General features: G+C 39.7%; 1 protein-coding gene across 1 annotated transcript in view; it reads left to right on the top strand.

Annotated features, from left to right (window-relative positions):
- The window catches only part of LOC135212970 (PRKCA-binding protein-like), a gene marked incomplete at its 3' end in the record, with an annotated part of 346,603 nt that overhangs the window by 297,135 nt on the left and 33,283 nt on the right, over positions 1-16,185 (top strand). Inside the window, 1 exon segment of the mRNA XM_064246725.1 lies at positions 14,635-14,746. Within this exon segment, the coding sequence (XP_064102795.1) occupies positions 14,635-14,746 (112 nt within the window).

Raw genomic sequence — 16,185 nt, 5'->3', positions numbered from 1 at the left:
GTATGTTTAAAGCACATTTCACGTGCATGCATGCAAGCGCACCACACTTTTTTTTTCTATTTTTGGGTAAAAACATTCTGAAGGAAGGGCAGGGCATTCATATGGTACTTGGTTGAAATCAATATTTTTGTATATGAGACTTATCCAGTAATTATATAACTCTGATCTTATAATTACTGGGCACAGTAATTATATAACTCTGATCTTATAATTACTGGGTAAGTACGTATATACAAAACCTTATTTTATTATAAAAAAATCATATTTCGTAGAAGTGTTGTTGTTGATAAACTTTAGGAGCATTTTTCTCATTTTTTAAAAAGTGGCTCTGAGCCTCTGAAGTTGTAAGGCCCTCATATAAACTGTCTTACAATAACAACTAAAATAAAAAAAAACAGGATGACCATTGAAGTGCTATAAATCATAGTGTAGCTGGCGCAAAAAAATCAAAGTCATTCTCGATAACTCACAGCAGAAAGTACCACTGCTAAACATATGATATAGCATGAGATTTCTCGAAGAAGCCTTAAAATAACACTGTGGATCATGAGACATCTCGCATTTAAATTTTTTTATCGGATATCTCGTGGTGTCCAAAATTTTTAGAACGCTGATCACGAAATATCTCTGGTTTGTCTAGTTAGGGGTTAGTTCAGCAAACACGTGCCACTTCATCCAGACTGCTGCTACTTTTTTTGCACTGCTCTCTTTGAGTCCACTTCACATTCCAGTGCATCCCCAAGGTAATGGAATTGATTTTACATCTAAGGCCTGCTATTCCACCACCACATGGTACTTCACTATTTTCTATCTTAGTAGCTTTCATTATATATATTTTTTCTTTATTTTAAAAGCTCTCATGCCATGAGTGTTTTGCAATCTTGATAAATTCTTGTGATACCATCAGTTACAGTTGATGCTGATTTCACACCTGCAAAGGACTCAGGGCTGAATTTTAATGGATACCAACATATTTCTCAAAATTTCTTAATTCACATGTTACTGTCTTCATTGTAGACCTCATGTTAAGGTATAGTAATATCATAGGTCAGTGTCTTTCTCCAGTACCCTTTGCCTTTGTAATGTCCATCAGGTTCCTTGTGCTGTTGTAATAAGTCAGATCCCTTGTCACATGGCTTTCAGGATCCACAAATATGAGTATATACAGGCAGTCCCCAGTTAAAGGCTGCGGTTTCATTCGTGGCTGATGCTGCTAACCAAAAGTCGCCACTTAACTGAAAATCAGAAACAACAGCGCTAATAACCTGCTTACCAGTGACATTAAGCAGTTGACAGTGCTGTTAACTGGAGATCGTTGCCACTAACTGGAGATTGGTGCCAAAATTCAGTTAACAGCATCGCTTGACAAGCGCCGTAAAACTAGGTAGCTGTTAATTGATGCTGCCGTTAACCGGGGGCTGCCGTAGTCTCTTTTAACGATGTACTTTTTCAGTAATTCTCATTATATATACAGCCCCTGTTGGTGATTTCTTCTATATGAAGCTAACAGTTTTTCCCATCCTTTCTACCAGCACCCTTTTCAGTATTTCATACCTTGCTTTAGTGTCGTTTCTTTATAATTTCCTAATTATTATTGTAATACTCATTTTGTGCTCTTAAAGTTCTATTTGTACCATTATCAGCTTTTCATATACTCTGGTCATCTCATCAATGACTTGCTCTCTAGCAATTTGTTTCAAGTTGCTTGTTATATTTGATTGTCCTGAGGCTTTACCATTTATCATCTTTTCAAAGGATATCCGAAATTTTTCAGGTACATATTTTGTTATCTGTCGGTCCTAATATCACGACGGCATCCTGCACAGTATATTCGTGTTCCTCATTTAGATTTTCAGAGCACTGCTCTGTATTTATCTGTTATTTATTTTGCTCATTCATGTCACATCATTTCCATCTTTCCTCAGCTGCTTTGTCATCCAGAATATTTCTTTTTCTCCTTTGCTACTCTGACATTTGGATTTCATTCCTTTTAACTCGCCTTTAACCTTGCCACTTTTAGCCTCCCTCCTGTAAAAGACATTTCTACCCTTTGTGTGTTTGTCCATGACAGTGAGTCCACTTAACTGTACTGATTACCTCAGGTCTTTTATTAGATTATTATGAGTTTTTCTGTGATAATACCCTGAATACTAAGCGTAATGTGATAATACCCTGAATACTATGCGTAAAGAGTGGAAGAAATTATATATATATATATATATATTTTTCTCCCCAACTGTTTCAGATCAGCATATGATATTGCACATGTAAATGTTATAGAATGCAAAAACATTGTCATTCTTGTAATTTCAGAAAAAACCAGAAATCCTGTGGATTTACACAGGTTATGTAATCTGCTTTCTTGTAAGAGATGCTCCAATGCATATTAGGTGGAAGATAATTGGAAATTGATACAAAAGTGAAATACAGCAGTGCAAATTTTTTCTAATTAGTATAATTTTTAGGTAGATGTCCATATCTGGTTTCTGAGAATTTCTCTTGTTTTAAAGATATGTTGCATATACTACCATATTTATAGTATTTCAGAGCCTTTTGATTGATTTTAGGGTGTGTATGTATATATTAGTGTGCTAGGCCACAATTTGCTGTATCACCTTATGGTTTATATTTGGTTCTTGTGGTTAAATTAATTCACAATTACAGGACTTTGTTCATACGCGTACAAACCTTCGGTCTTCTCAATAGGATAATTTCTAGTGCCTAGCTGGATCCGGTTAAAAAGCAGATGAAAGCAAGGAATCTTGTGATATTTGGCAACACATGCGTTGCTCGGGCCAGGATTGGTCAAGGATGACGCCGCTACGCCAGTCTTTTCTTTGACCGCCTGGGCGAGAGTTGTGTTAACCTCTCTTGGCCTTTTCCTGGTTCATTGCCCGTTTTGTTTCTTGTGTGTGCGTTGCCTGGTATTATGGCTTCTTCTGCTCCTTCTCGGCATCAGTGTATGTGCCCCAGAGTTCCTGGTTTTCCGTGTTCTCGTTTTTTGGCTTCGGCAGCAACCGACCCTCACATCACATGCAGTAGGTGTCGTTCGAATTTTTGTACTATTACGAATCTGTGCATGGAATGCTGGGCATGGCCTATGAAGCAGTGAACGTTGTTTTATGGCAAGAGAGAACATCGGAGGGTTTCGACTCTTCCTACTTGGGAAGGTTTTTCGCCTATTCCCGATGTTTCGTCTCCCGCAGTAGTTAACCCCCGTAGTGTTGTCCCTGCATCTCCTTCCTTTTCTTCCATTGATTCGTTGATGGAAGTATCAGGAGGTCGCAAGGGTAATATTTGTAATGTAGCCCCCTCTTCCTCTGGAGTTTATTTGGTTCCCGAGAAGGGTGAGGCTTTTTCATCAATCTCTTCTCTTCCAGTGTTGGAGGCGTCCAAAATGGCGGGGATTTGGAAGACGCTTGGGCTAGGGGGTACCCCATTCTTGGAGGGGTTGCTAGCGCATTTTGTGGAGGCTCGCTCCCCCCCTTCCCAGTCTGGCCAGGCCATCTCCCCCCCTCCCGGCCTTGTCTTCGTGGCCAGCAGCAGTCGCCCATCTTGTATTGCCCCGCCTCTGTTTTGGACTGGGATGGGTCACTTCGCGCTAGGGGCTCTACCAAACTACTACCCCCGCCTCTCACGAGACATAGGAAGTACTATGCTACGAGCTCTGCATTTTTGTTGTTACGCCATCTTAACCTAGATGTCATTCGCCTGAAGCCAGGTTTGACTTTGGAACAGGTAAGGTCAGTGGCTCCGTCCTTGTCTCCGCAAGATTCCTCAGCAGACGGTTTCTTGGCTGGACCTCTGGTCTGTGGTTATTGCTAAGATAGCTTCCAACCGGTCCCCGGAAGGGTTGGGTGAGTGGCCCCTCGCTTGCCAGTCTGTTGCAATTCGGGGGTAAGGCGTTTTCATATTTGGCTCACCTCAGTACCAATTTATGGGCTAATCTTCTGATTAGGAGGGATGCAGCTTTGTCTAGGATGGAGATATCGCTCGACAATGAGTCTTTGCTGGCATTGAGGAATGGAGATCTGTTGGAGTCCCAATTTTTGTTTCCTCTGACAGAACTCGAAAATGCGATAGAACGGCGCCGTGCTGACACCAAAGATCGATTGGTGCACCAGGCAGTGTCTAAGTCGGAGTCTCGTCCTCGGAGACGTCCGGCTCCTCCTCCTCCCCTGGTCCAGCAGCAGTCGAGGAGATCGTCGCCTGGTAGGCCATCAAGGACCTTGAGTTCGGCAGGGCCTTCCCATTCGACACAGCCTAAGTCTGAAGATCAACGCCCCTTTCATTCTCGTTCCTTTAAGCCAAGAAGGGGCCCAAGGGGCAGAGGTAAAGGGGGCCGTTGGTAGGTTAGGTGCCTCTCCCTCTCTTGTGCCAGGGTGGGGGGGGGGGTGCCTGGCTGGCCATTGGGCCAAGTGGCAGAGTTATGGGGCGGAGAAGTGGGTGGTAGATGTTCTTCAGGTGGGATACCTACTACCATTCGACTTCTCTCCTCCTCTGTCGGACAGACCACAGCTCAGGAAGGCATATCCTTCAGATTCTCTGAAGTTCTTGGCTCTTCGGGAGGAAGTGCAGAAAATGCTGGACAAGGATGCGATAGAGGAAGTAGCGTGTCCGTCCCCGGGGTTTTACAGTCACATCTTCTTGGTGCCCAAGGTGTTGGGAGGATGGAGGTCTGTGATCGACTTATCCACCTTGAATCACTACATCAGGAAGACATGGTTCAAGATGGAGACCCTGCGCTCAGTGTTGGCAGCCATGAGGGAAGGTGACTTCATGTTGTCGATAGACTTAAGGGACGCATACTTCCAAATCCCTGTTCATCCCATGTCCAGGAAGTTCCTTTGCTTCTCTCTTGTTGACAAGATCTTAGAGTTCAAAATCTTGTGCTTCGGGCTGATGACAGCCCCTCAAGTGTTCACAAGGGTCTTCTCTCTCGTGCCAAGTTGGGCCCATGCTCAGGGGATCTGTTTGCTGAGGTACCTCGGCAATTGGTTAGTCTTGGCAGTTTCCAGGGAGAAGCTACTGCAGCACGGGGATCGTCTACTTCGGTTTTGTGTGGACCTGGGCATATTAGTCAACTAGGAAAAGTCGAACCTTGTACCCACTCAAAGGATTCTCTACCTGGGCACGATCATCGATATGACAGCGGCAAAAGTTTTCCCATCGGATCAGAGATTGGAGAAGTTGCGGGCAGTAGCTCGCAACTTCCTGTCAGTCACATCAGTCAGCTCTTCAGTGGCAGGTTCTTCTGGGAGTGTTATCTTCCCTGGAGAAGCTGGTCCCTCATGGGTGTCTTCATCTTCGGTCTCTGCAATGAAGACTGGAAGAATTCTGGTCTCTGGCGGGGGACTCTCCCCTGTTTATGGTTCCTCTGTCTCTGGAAGTGAGAGAAGACCTTTGTTGGTGGTTGAACAACCAGAATCTGTTGAAGGGTGTCCCTCTGCTTTCTCTCCCACCGGACTTCCTTCTGTTCTCAGACGCCTCCCTTGCAGGTTGGGGTGTGCACTTGGGCTGCCTCATCGCTTCAGGCATTTGAAGTTTGGAGGACAAGCAGCAACATATCAATGTCTTGGAGTTGAAGGCGGCTTTCCTGGGTCTGAAGGAGTGTCGGGGGAAGGTAGAGTGTCATTCTGTCGTTCTCATGTCGGACAACAGCACGGTGGTAGCCTATGTGAACAAACAGGGAGGCCTGGTTTCACATCAACTTCATGCCTTTACCGTTGACCTTCACCAGTGGGCGGTCAGCAATTCGGTAGAGCTCTCAGCCAAGTATATCCCAGGGAAGAGGAACGTGGTCGCAGACAAACTCAGTCGCCGGGATCAGATCCTAGGCACAGAGTGGTCCCTTCATCAAGTGGTGGCAGACAAGCTTTTCCAGATTTTGGGGGAGACCCATGCTGGACCTTTTTGTGACACGCTTCAACAGGAAGCTGGGGGTGTTCTGTTCAGTGGTTCCAGATCCCTTAGCATTGGCAGAGGACACATTCCAACATCCCAGGGACAACCTGGAGGTGTCTGCCTTCCCTCTGTTTTGTTTGATCCGTCAGGTTCTGAACAGGCTGATGAGTTCACAGGGTCTCAGGATGACTTTGGTAGCCCCTCTGTGGCCTCAGGCGGAATAGTTTCCAGATCTGCTGTCGTTGTTGTCAGAGGTTCCGAGGGAGATTCCACCTTGGCGACATCATCTGTGTCAGCCCCATGCGGAAAGGTTCCACCAGTCAGTAGAATCCCTGTCTCTTCACGGTTGGAGGCTATCAAGTATCTCCTCTGAGCAAGAGGCTTTTCTCAGAGAACAGTTGGGCACATGTCCAGCAGTCTTAGAAAGTCGACCTCCGCAGTTTACCAAAGCAAATGGGCGATCTACTGTGACTTGTGTCGTAAACGGGGTTTTTCTCCACTCACGACCTCTATTCAGCGAATAACAGACTTTTTAACCTTCCTCAGAGACGAGAAAAGTTTTTGTTTCTGCTATTAGAGGCTACAGGACAGCACTGAGTTTGGTGTTACACCTGAAGGGTATTGACATCTCCTCTTCCTGGGAACTTTCCCTGCTAGTTAAGGGGTTTGAGCAGTCGAGTTCTCCTAGAGAGCTCAAGCCTCCGTGGGATGTTTCCTTGGTTCTTAAGAACTTCACTAAGAGTCCATATGAGGCCTTGCGTCGCTCAACTGACAGGAATCTGACGCTCAAGACAGTTTTCCTTCTGGCTTTGGCATCTTCCAAGAGGGTAGGAGAGCTCCACGGTCTGAGCTATGAGTTGAAGCAACCAGGGGTTGGGGGTCGATGTCCATCAAATTTGTCCTGGAATTCGTGGCCAAGACCCAAAATCCCTCTGTGCATGATGACAGGTTCACTTCGTTTTCCATTCCATCACTGAATGACTTTGTGGGTGGTGATGCTCAAGAGCTTTTGTTGTGCCCTGTCCGGGCCCTGCGTTGCTATCTTAAAAAGGACTCGGCACCTTAGACCAGGCTGCCGCAGACTTTTTGTTAACACAGGCTGTACAAAGAAAGAGGTGTCTTAAGAATACTATCTCTTTTTTGATACAGGAAGCCATCAGACAGGCATACTTGACTCTTGATGATTCCACCACCACGTCTGTGCAGGCTGGAGCGCATGACGTTAGAGGTATTGGTCCCTCTCTGGCTTTCAAAAAGAACTTGGCTGTACATAGAGTGCTGAGCGCTGGTACTTGGTTACGCCAGTCCACATTCACCTCTTTTTATCTTGAGGATGTTGCCCACAGATCTGCGGATACGTTTTCCCTGGGTCCTGTGGTGGCTGCCCAACAGGTGTGTAACTCATAGTTGCCCTTAACAGGGCACCTTTGTATCTTACCTAAGATGATTGTGTGGATGAGAGAATGAGTGAGTTGGCTGGTCTCCTTCTTTCTCTTGTACCTTTCCTTCTTCCTTCCGGCAGTTTAAGGAATAGACACGTCATTTGCTGGACTGGTCTGATACAAGTGAGTAAGGTAGTCATACTGGTAGTTTGGTCGTGCATTATACAAATATCTTACCTGTTATTTGGTAGCATATGCTCCACTCCTAGGCAAGGAGGAGTTGGGAGTTATACAAACCCTGGTGTATTGGTTTGTTATTGAACAGTCAAAGTTTCTCTTTGGTTCCCTATACAATGGTTATCCCATATATTGTACGTCACTCAGGTTCTGAGTGGTTAGATATCAATTTATCTAGCTTCTCAACGGGCTTCAGTCCCTCTCCAAGAACCATTTCTTTTGAGAGCTGGACTCGTGGGTAGGCCCCCAGCCAGTCTAGGATGTCTGATACCTCCCTCCAAGTATAAGTCTATCCTATTGTTAAGACCAAAGGTTTGTTCGTGTATGAACAAATGACAAATTTTCTATGACAATTTGTATTTTTCATAGCTGCAAACCTCTAGCTGCCCCTCTGTTTGTTAAGTCATCCTGAGTTGGGAAAGACTGGCATAGTGGCATCGTCCTTGACCAATTCTGGCCCGAGCTACGCATGTGTTGCCCGATATCACAAGATTCCTTGCTTTCATCTGCTTTTTAACTGGATCCAGCTAGGCGCTAGAAATTATCCTATTGTTAAGACCTCAGGTTTGTAACTATGAAAAATACAAATTGTCATAGAAAATTTGTCATTTTTGCATTTTGAAAAATTGGTTGTGGCTTAAGATTTTTGTTCTACTTTCATTCTTTGCTTATGTGTATGTTAACAGTGATACATATTTTATATTTTTTCACATGTTGCTGTTATCAAGCTTGAATGGTTCAGAACCTCTTATTGAAATTAACCCTCTGCAGTATGGAAAGGATGAATTATTTTCCTCTGTATATTTTTACTTAATTGCACGTTTAATCAAAAGGTTTTTGAATGACTGAAATATGTGTTGAAGATTCTTGGTATCTTTAGAAAGTACTTTACATTCTGTAAATTGGCTTTAATCATATACTCACCATCTTGGGTGGATTAAATATAACTTTTGTGTTACCAATTTGTGTAGTGCAGATGTATTTTGTTGTACTGTTATTTCTATTTTTGTAGTTTGAACATAAACTAAGGGTGGTGATAAACATTCTAGATCTCATGATAATGCATATATGTAGTATTTCTTTAAAGTTTTAATCCTTCACTTCCAGAGTTACAGTATTGTACATTTAATTTTACTAGACCCTCCTTTCCGACAAGCATTCACCACTCTTTGGTAATATGTGTGACTTTAATTTTGGATGTTTATATAAAGTTTTGGAAAATTTTCATCGACCTTTTTTCAAGATTCTGATTCTTGTGAGTTCATGATTGTTCCAGCAGCACTTTTAATTCAGTGGTCTGGTTCAGCTACCTGATATAATACTATTCCTTGAGTGTTGCAGAAGGCAACTATTAAACTTGCTTTTTTTTTTTTGAAGAATTACTTTGCATCTGTGCCTCCTTACATGATCTGATATTTCCATGCCAGAGGTCATGATGGGATTGCATACCCTCCCCGTTTGTTCAGGTTTTGAATGTTTTTGTTCTATACTTTTCATTCATTTTAACTTACATGATCTTCAAACATGCATGTATACTACAGTCCGATCACTTAAATCCGACAATCTGTGGTCTGGCAACTCGCATGATCCAGGGCATTTTTTAATTAGCCCCCCTTAGTTCTTGAGCAGCTATGAGGGTGGTGCCACACATTTTATTTTTGGATTTTTTATTTTTAAACAGAAGCTTGTTCCATAAATACTGTTTATTTCCGATGAAAACATTCTGTGAAACTCAGAAATAAGATATACAGCATACAAAAGAACCATAATTTTTGTACTATAGTACTCCTACTACTTTACTGTGCTGCAATCATTAGTGCAAGATATATTCTCAGAGATTAAGCTAGGTCAGGCTTTCTATGTCTGTCTCAGTTTTGATAGATATCGTTATAATGCATGGTACATATGTGTTAATTTTCAACAAATAAAAAGGCCTAGAAGAAAAAGTTCATTAGGTTAAATGCAAATCTTCATACATTAAATCAGGCATACCAACCATGTGACTTACCTAAGAATTAATGACTATTTCTGATTATTAGGAACACTTGTCTTAGAATTAATTACTATTTCTTATTATTAGAAACCACTTACCACTGCATGCAAGGCGTAAACAACAGTAATTAGTACTGATATAAAAATAAAAAAATTAAATAGAGAAATAGCCATTTGCTGATGGATGTCAGTTGTCGTAACTAACACGTTTATTAAGGTTGCATTACAGTTGTTGACTTTTTACTTCCATAAATGAAAATAAAATAAATCTTTATCATCCTTCATGCATTGGAAAGGAAATTGTTATGAAAGAGTACTGCTAAATTTATGGATGTAGCTGTGGCTGAAGATGTGAATAATATGCAGGCCACAAAATGTTTTGGAAGAGGCTAAAGCTACATCTGATACTAGCGAAATCACACCTTGACATCATTTAATTTACTTCATTTATGAATAAAGTAACTTTTATTTTTAAACCCAGCTTTGATCATTTACAAAAAAAACTTATCTCTGAAAGGCATTTCATTTAGCAACTAATGCAATCAGCTGATGATTTAAAGAATGTAAACATTATCAGAATTCTAGTGGCACCTGATTGCTATATTCATAAATTATAATACAATAATATGATAATAATGCATTAATATAAATGTGTACATTATGTAAAACAACAGTTTTATGTATTAAAATGATCAATTCTTAATACAATTTTATTATTTTAATTTTACAATTGGATATATTCCTGGTGTAACAACCCAACCAGTGCCAATTCTCTCTCTCTCTCTCTCTCTCTCTCTCTCTCTCTCTCTCTCTCTCTCGTCTCTCTCTCTCCTCTCTCCTCTCTCTCTCTCTCTCTCTCTCTCTCTCTCAATACTGCGATTACAAAAACAGGCAACCCCCGTATTTGCGGACTCTGGATTCACTGACTCACGTATTCGCGGATTTCTCTCTGGAACACATGCCTCCATTATTCGTGGTAAATTTGCTGGTATATACGGTATGTATTTTCTGTGAGAAAAATCCACAAATTCCTGATTTTTTAATCAATTCCATCATAAAATGCCCTTTTGCGATCAAACTATTAAAACAACCCAGTATAAACATTTTTAATGGGTTTTTCTTAGAGTTTCAACTAACAAAATAAGCAGTTGTAAGCATTTTTGTGTGGGGGTTCTAAGTATTTGCAGATTCTAGCTATTCGTGGGGTCTGGTACCCATTTCCCACAAATACAGGGGAGCACTGAATATGTAGTAGTTGGACAAATTCGGGTGGATGTAAATTTTCAACTGATAAAACAAAAGCTATCAACTTCTGTAAAGAAAAAAAGCTGGCTAAAAAACCAAACAATCAAACTTCACCTTTATAACACTGAAGTTCAATTTTGTACAAATATTGAATATCTAGGAATGGTATTTGATCAACATTTAAATTGGAAAACACATCAAATACACTAAAGCCAAAGGCATCAAAGCCCTTACCATATTAAAGAAATTAACACACACTAATCATTGGGGAGCAAAGTGAGATATTAATGTTATATAAAGCAACAATTTTATCCATAATAGATTACTTCTGTCCAATATACTCGTCATCAGCCTCAGAATATACATTAAAAACTCTCAATGCATTGTCTCATAAAGAAATACAGTTAAGTACAGGAGCATTCTGATCATCCCCAATTAATGCACTCGTAATAGAAGCAGAAGTGTTGCCTTAAAACATCACCGCAATTTGATAACTATACACAGAGGTCTTTCCCTACAAGGAGGATCACCTACAACAATAGAATACCCACCACCTTGGACATTGAAACAAATAAAAATATGCACCTCTTTGTCTTATCTTCTAAATGAATTATGACTAATACAGCAATGTATCAACAACATTCTCTAGAGCACATTCAAAGAAAGGGAGACCAGTCATGATATATACAGATGGCTCAAAAAAATACCCACTGGAGTAGGAGCTAAATTCAAAGTAGGCCTTCCTTTAATATCATGTGTGTTTACTGCAGAACTCTCAGCCATATGAACAGCACTTGATATAATATTTGAGAGGCAAGCAAGCTCTTCAATAAGATATAATATTTGGGAGGCAAGCAAGCTCTTCAATAATTTTCAGCAGCTAGCGTAGTGCTACTGATGCTATAAGCAAGTACAAATCTTCAAATCAATTCGTCCAAGGAATCCTAATAAAAATCTGTTGGATTCTGGCATACACTGGAATTTAATGGAATTAAAATGCAGATTCTGCCGCTAAATTAGCCCAACAAGTTCATATCCCCCTGTATCAGACTGGTTAGCATCTGTCAAATCTCTTAATATACCAAGATTGGCAAACAGATTGGTCTTTGGTACCAATATCAAACCAGCTGAAAAATATCAAACCTGAGGTGTAGTACCCATGGGTTTCATCATCTCAAAGAGCAAGATCCAAAGGAGTAATTTTAGCAAGACTCCACATAGGTCATACTAGATTTTCTCGTGGTTATCTATGTCATCCCCACATTCTGACCCAATGAAATATAATAGATGCAAAGTTCCCATGACTGTCCAGAACTTACTCATTGAATGCCCAAATTGGAATTAACAGAGACACGTTTATTTTCGTGATCCAGAAATGTCAGGAATTCTTGTTGAAGACGAAGATTTCTCACTCAATAAAATTATCATGCTCCTAAGTAAAGTCTATTTTTTGAATTAAGTCTAATTTTTTCTTCTTTTTCTCTGGTTAATTCCTGGGAATCAGTCTGAAGAGAGCCTTTGTTAGGCTTGGAGGTCTGGTTAAGCTAATCTTTTATCCTATCCTATCCTATTATCTGAATGTTAACTGTTAATGTAGCATTGACTGAGAGTGGAAGTGGATATAACTAAACAACTTAGGCAAATCTTTTATTAACCTGTCTTGGTCAGAAATGAAATAGTAGTAGTAGTAAAATTAGAAGTTTTAATTGTTGTAGATACTAATTTTACTGGATTTTTTGTGTTTGAGAGATCTTTGAATGGTTATGTTTCCTCTGCAGGAGAAGAAAGTACATATTGAATGAAGTATGGACACTTGAGTACGTATAGTGTATATACTGGTATATATCAATATTTGGACAATAATTAAATTTTGCATCATCGGAAGAAAGTACAGAAATGATTTTCCTATGTCCTTAAGTGCACTTCTGTTTACAGCTTTGCTGAAGCATCTGTACATGGCAATACTACATTTCAGGGAATTTTTTCTATTTAATTTGTGCACCTTATTAAATGCCTGTAAGAACATAATGTGTACCTGTTTAGAAACCACAGTCCTGATAGTCTTGGAGGAGCTGAGGTATTGAGACTTCCTGTGAATTAGGTTATAGTTTTTCAATGTATGTATCTCCTGGTAGTTTCTGCAGTGTTTCATTTACAGCCTAAGTTTAATGAATCATAATTGTAAAGAATAAGAAAATGGTAGAGTTCAAGAAATGACAACATCGTTATTTTTGTGCAGACATCCCCGGATAGGTTTACAGAATGTGCTGAATAAAAAAAGAAAAGGAAATATTGTGTATCTCATCAGCTGGCCCCACATTTATATTGTGTGATGGGTTCAAGAGTAATTTGATAGGTAAAACTGTCATCCTTATAATAATGTAATGAAAAACAATGTACTGTAGTAATAGACTGGATTGAAACAAACATCACAGGCTTGAAATCTCAGGGTAATCAAAGGTTAATTACAGTATACAGGCAGTCTCCAGGTTACGGCAGGGGTTCCGTTCCTGGTAGGGCACCGTAAGCCGAAAATCGCCTTGACTGAAATCGTCATAATTATAATGGGAATAAACAACAACAACACAGTAAGTCCGGGGTACGGCGCTGTAAAGCAGGTTAACGGTGCCATGAGGCAAGCGCCTTAAGTCCAGAACGATTTAACCCAAACCTGGTGTAACACAGGGACTGCTTGTACTTAGAAATTGCTACATTTTACAAAGCCTAAGATCAGAAAGTAAATTTTTGTGACTAGAAAGTAGCTTATAGCTAAAAACTCTTAAGTGTGCAGCAAAGTGAGTAAGTGTGAAGTATTTTTTATAAGGAAAGAGATATTAATTATTAACTACCACTAGTAAAGTGATCACCTATGAAGTAAACTGTATTTAGTTAGAGTACCTTAATTTATCAGACAGAGAAAAGACTGGTGAACTCGGGAACATTTGGAATATGACTATACACACAGACATGTGTTATGAATTTGGGATGTGATCAAGTATAAAGTCTGTAATGTATTGTCAGAACATTTGGGTAACATTGTTACTCATTTAGGATTGAGGTCCTCTTAACCAGAAATAAAATATGTACAATATAATCCAGAATTTTTATAGCACTGGTACTGTTACTTACTCTGTGGTAAATGTTTTGCCATTGTTGGAATAAAGTAGTAGCTGTTTTTGTGGGTATTTGTAACATCAGAGTGGTAGGTTTGTAGGTTGATGTTTTAGTGTCCCATAATAAATTCCAAGAATCCAGATAAAAAAGCATAACAAGTCATGTCATCTTAAAGGATGGACACTTCTGCTCACTCTTACTGTAGATCATAAATTGAAGTAGTCTTTACATTTGGTGTAAAGGACCTGACTTTTAGACATCGTATTCTAATTAATAAATGGTGTCACATTATTGAAATATCGATGTGTTGTCGCTTGTTTTTAGTGGTTGGACATTTTTTGTGTGAGAAGATGAACAGTTTGTAGATGGAAGAAACGAAATCAAACAGTTTCCAGTATATTTCATCTCAGAATTTTTGCTTATTTTATTTGTATGTATGATGTAGTTTGACTTTAAAATGTACAATACTTTGTCACTTATGTATGTATTATTATACTGTGTTTGTTTGATCCATAAGCTGCTTGTAATATTAATTTTCTGGCAACAGAAAGATGAAGTCATTATTTATTCTTAATGTTGATATTGCACTAGTATTAAGTTTATCAGCGGGAGATTTCATGGCAACATCAAAAGTTCTTTATACTTTATTTATAAGGGTTTTGTTTATTGTTTTCTTAGTGTTACAGGCTTTTGATCTCTCTTATACTTATATCTCACATTTTTCATCATTCTTATGTACTAACTGCATGTTGATTACCAGGGGTATGACAATTACCTCCGGGAGCATCACCCTGGAGAAAGATGACAGTAACCTGATTGGCATTAGCATTGGTGGTGGAGCCAAATACTGTCCCTGTCTGTACGTTGTTCAGGTATGTGGAAAAGTAATTAAGGAAAGCTAGATTAGTTGTCTCTTCATGTATTATCGCTTTTTCAACTTTTGTCAATTTTTTTACTGAAAAAATTGCAATGTTTGAAAGGTAATGGTTTTATCTAAAATATGCTTTTTTATGTATGAAGTATACATAGTGACATACATTGCAATTGTGTGATTCTGTTTTCAAAATAAGCGAGTAAATGATTTGTGAGTCCTGTAAATGTCTGGTAAACATTTTAAACATTTATGCTTACTTAGAATAAACTCCCATTATTCTTTGATACTGAATTTTGTTTTGTCTCTCTCAGTCATCTTATTTGACTGGGTGGTTTTTATAGTGTAGGGCTCTTGATTGCATCTTTCCTCCTTAGGAGTCCATCACTTTTCTCACTGTGCGCTGTTTCTAATAGCACACACTTCTGTATAAGTCCTGGAGCCACTTCAGCATCTAGTTTTTCCAGGTTCCTTTTCAGGGATCTTGGGATTGTTCGTAGTGTTCCAATGATTTTGGGCACAATTTCCATTGGCATATCCCATATCCTTCTTATTTCTGTTAACAGGTCTTGATATTGATTATTTTTTTTTACTCATCTACTCTGGTGTCCCATGTATTGGGACATCAATGAATAATACTTTCTTCTTGATTTTATCAATCAGCATCAAGTCTAGTCTATTGGCACATGTCACTGTATGTGTTTTGATATCATAGTCCCAGATGATCTTTGCCTGATCGTTTTCTATCACTCCCTCAGGTTGGTATTCTTACAACTTATTGTATGTAATGCAAGCTAGCTAGTGTCTTTTGCGCAGGCTCCAGTGAGGGGCTTTTGCTACAGAATCATACCTTTTTTTGTTCTGGTTCTGTGAAAGTAAAGGACATTCACTTGCTCTGTGGTTTATGGTCTTGTCATTCATATTGCACTTCTTGCATATGGGTGAGATGTTATTTCCATCTGGTGTTCTTTGCACATACAGTATCTGGTTTTTAAGACCTGATCTTGTATCGCTGTTAGCATTCCTTTTGTTTCCTTCTTGAGTTCTCCCCTCTGTAGCCATTGCCATGTTTCATTGCTGGCCAGTTCTTGAGTCTGTCTCATGTACTGCCTGTTTATTGGTTTGCTGTGCCATTCTTATCTTCTGTTTTCATTCTCCTGTCTCTATATTTCTAGGTCTTTGTCTACTTTTATCATTCCTTTGTTTCATAGTTTTCTCGTTTGTGCTGTGGAGTTCAGCCTTTGTCCACTCCATTACTACTGTGCTGTATCAGATTACTGTTATTGCCCATGTGTTTATGGCTTTCAACATGTTTCTGGTGTTGAATTTTGACATGAGTATTGCTTTAAGTCTCTGCTTATCTTTCATGATCATATCCTTCATGTCTTGGTGTTTTATATCCTCTCCTTCTATTATTCCCAAGTATTTGTATCCTCTATG

The sequence above is a fragment of the Macrobrachium nipponense genome, chromosome 42 (genome assembly GCF_015104395.2).
Source record: "Macrobrachium nipponense isolate FS-2020 chromosome 42, ASM1510439v2, whole genome shotgun sequence".
Taxonomy (NCBI): domain Eukaryota; kingdom Metazoa; phylum Arthropoda; class Malacostraca; order Decapoda; family Palaemonidae; genus Macrobrachium; species Macrobrachium nipponense.
The sequence above is the reverse complement of the archived record's forward strand: the minus strand, read 5'-3'. Positions and strand labels throughout refer to the sequence as shown.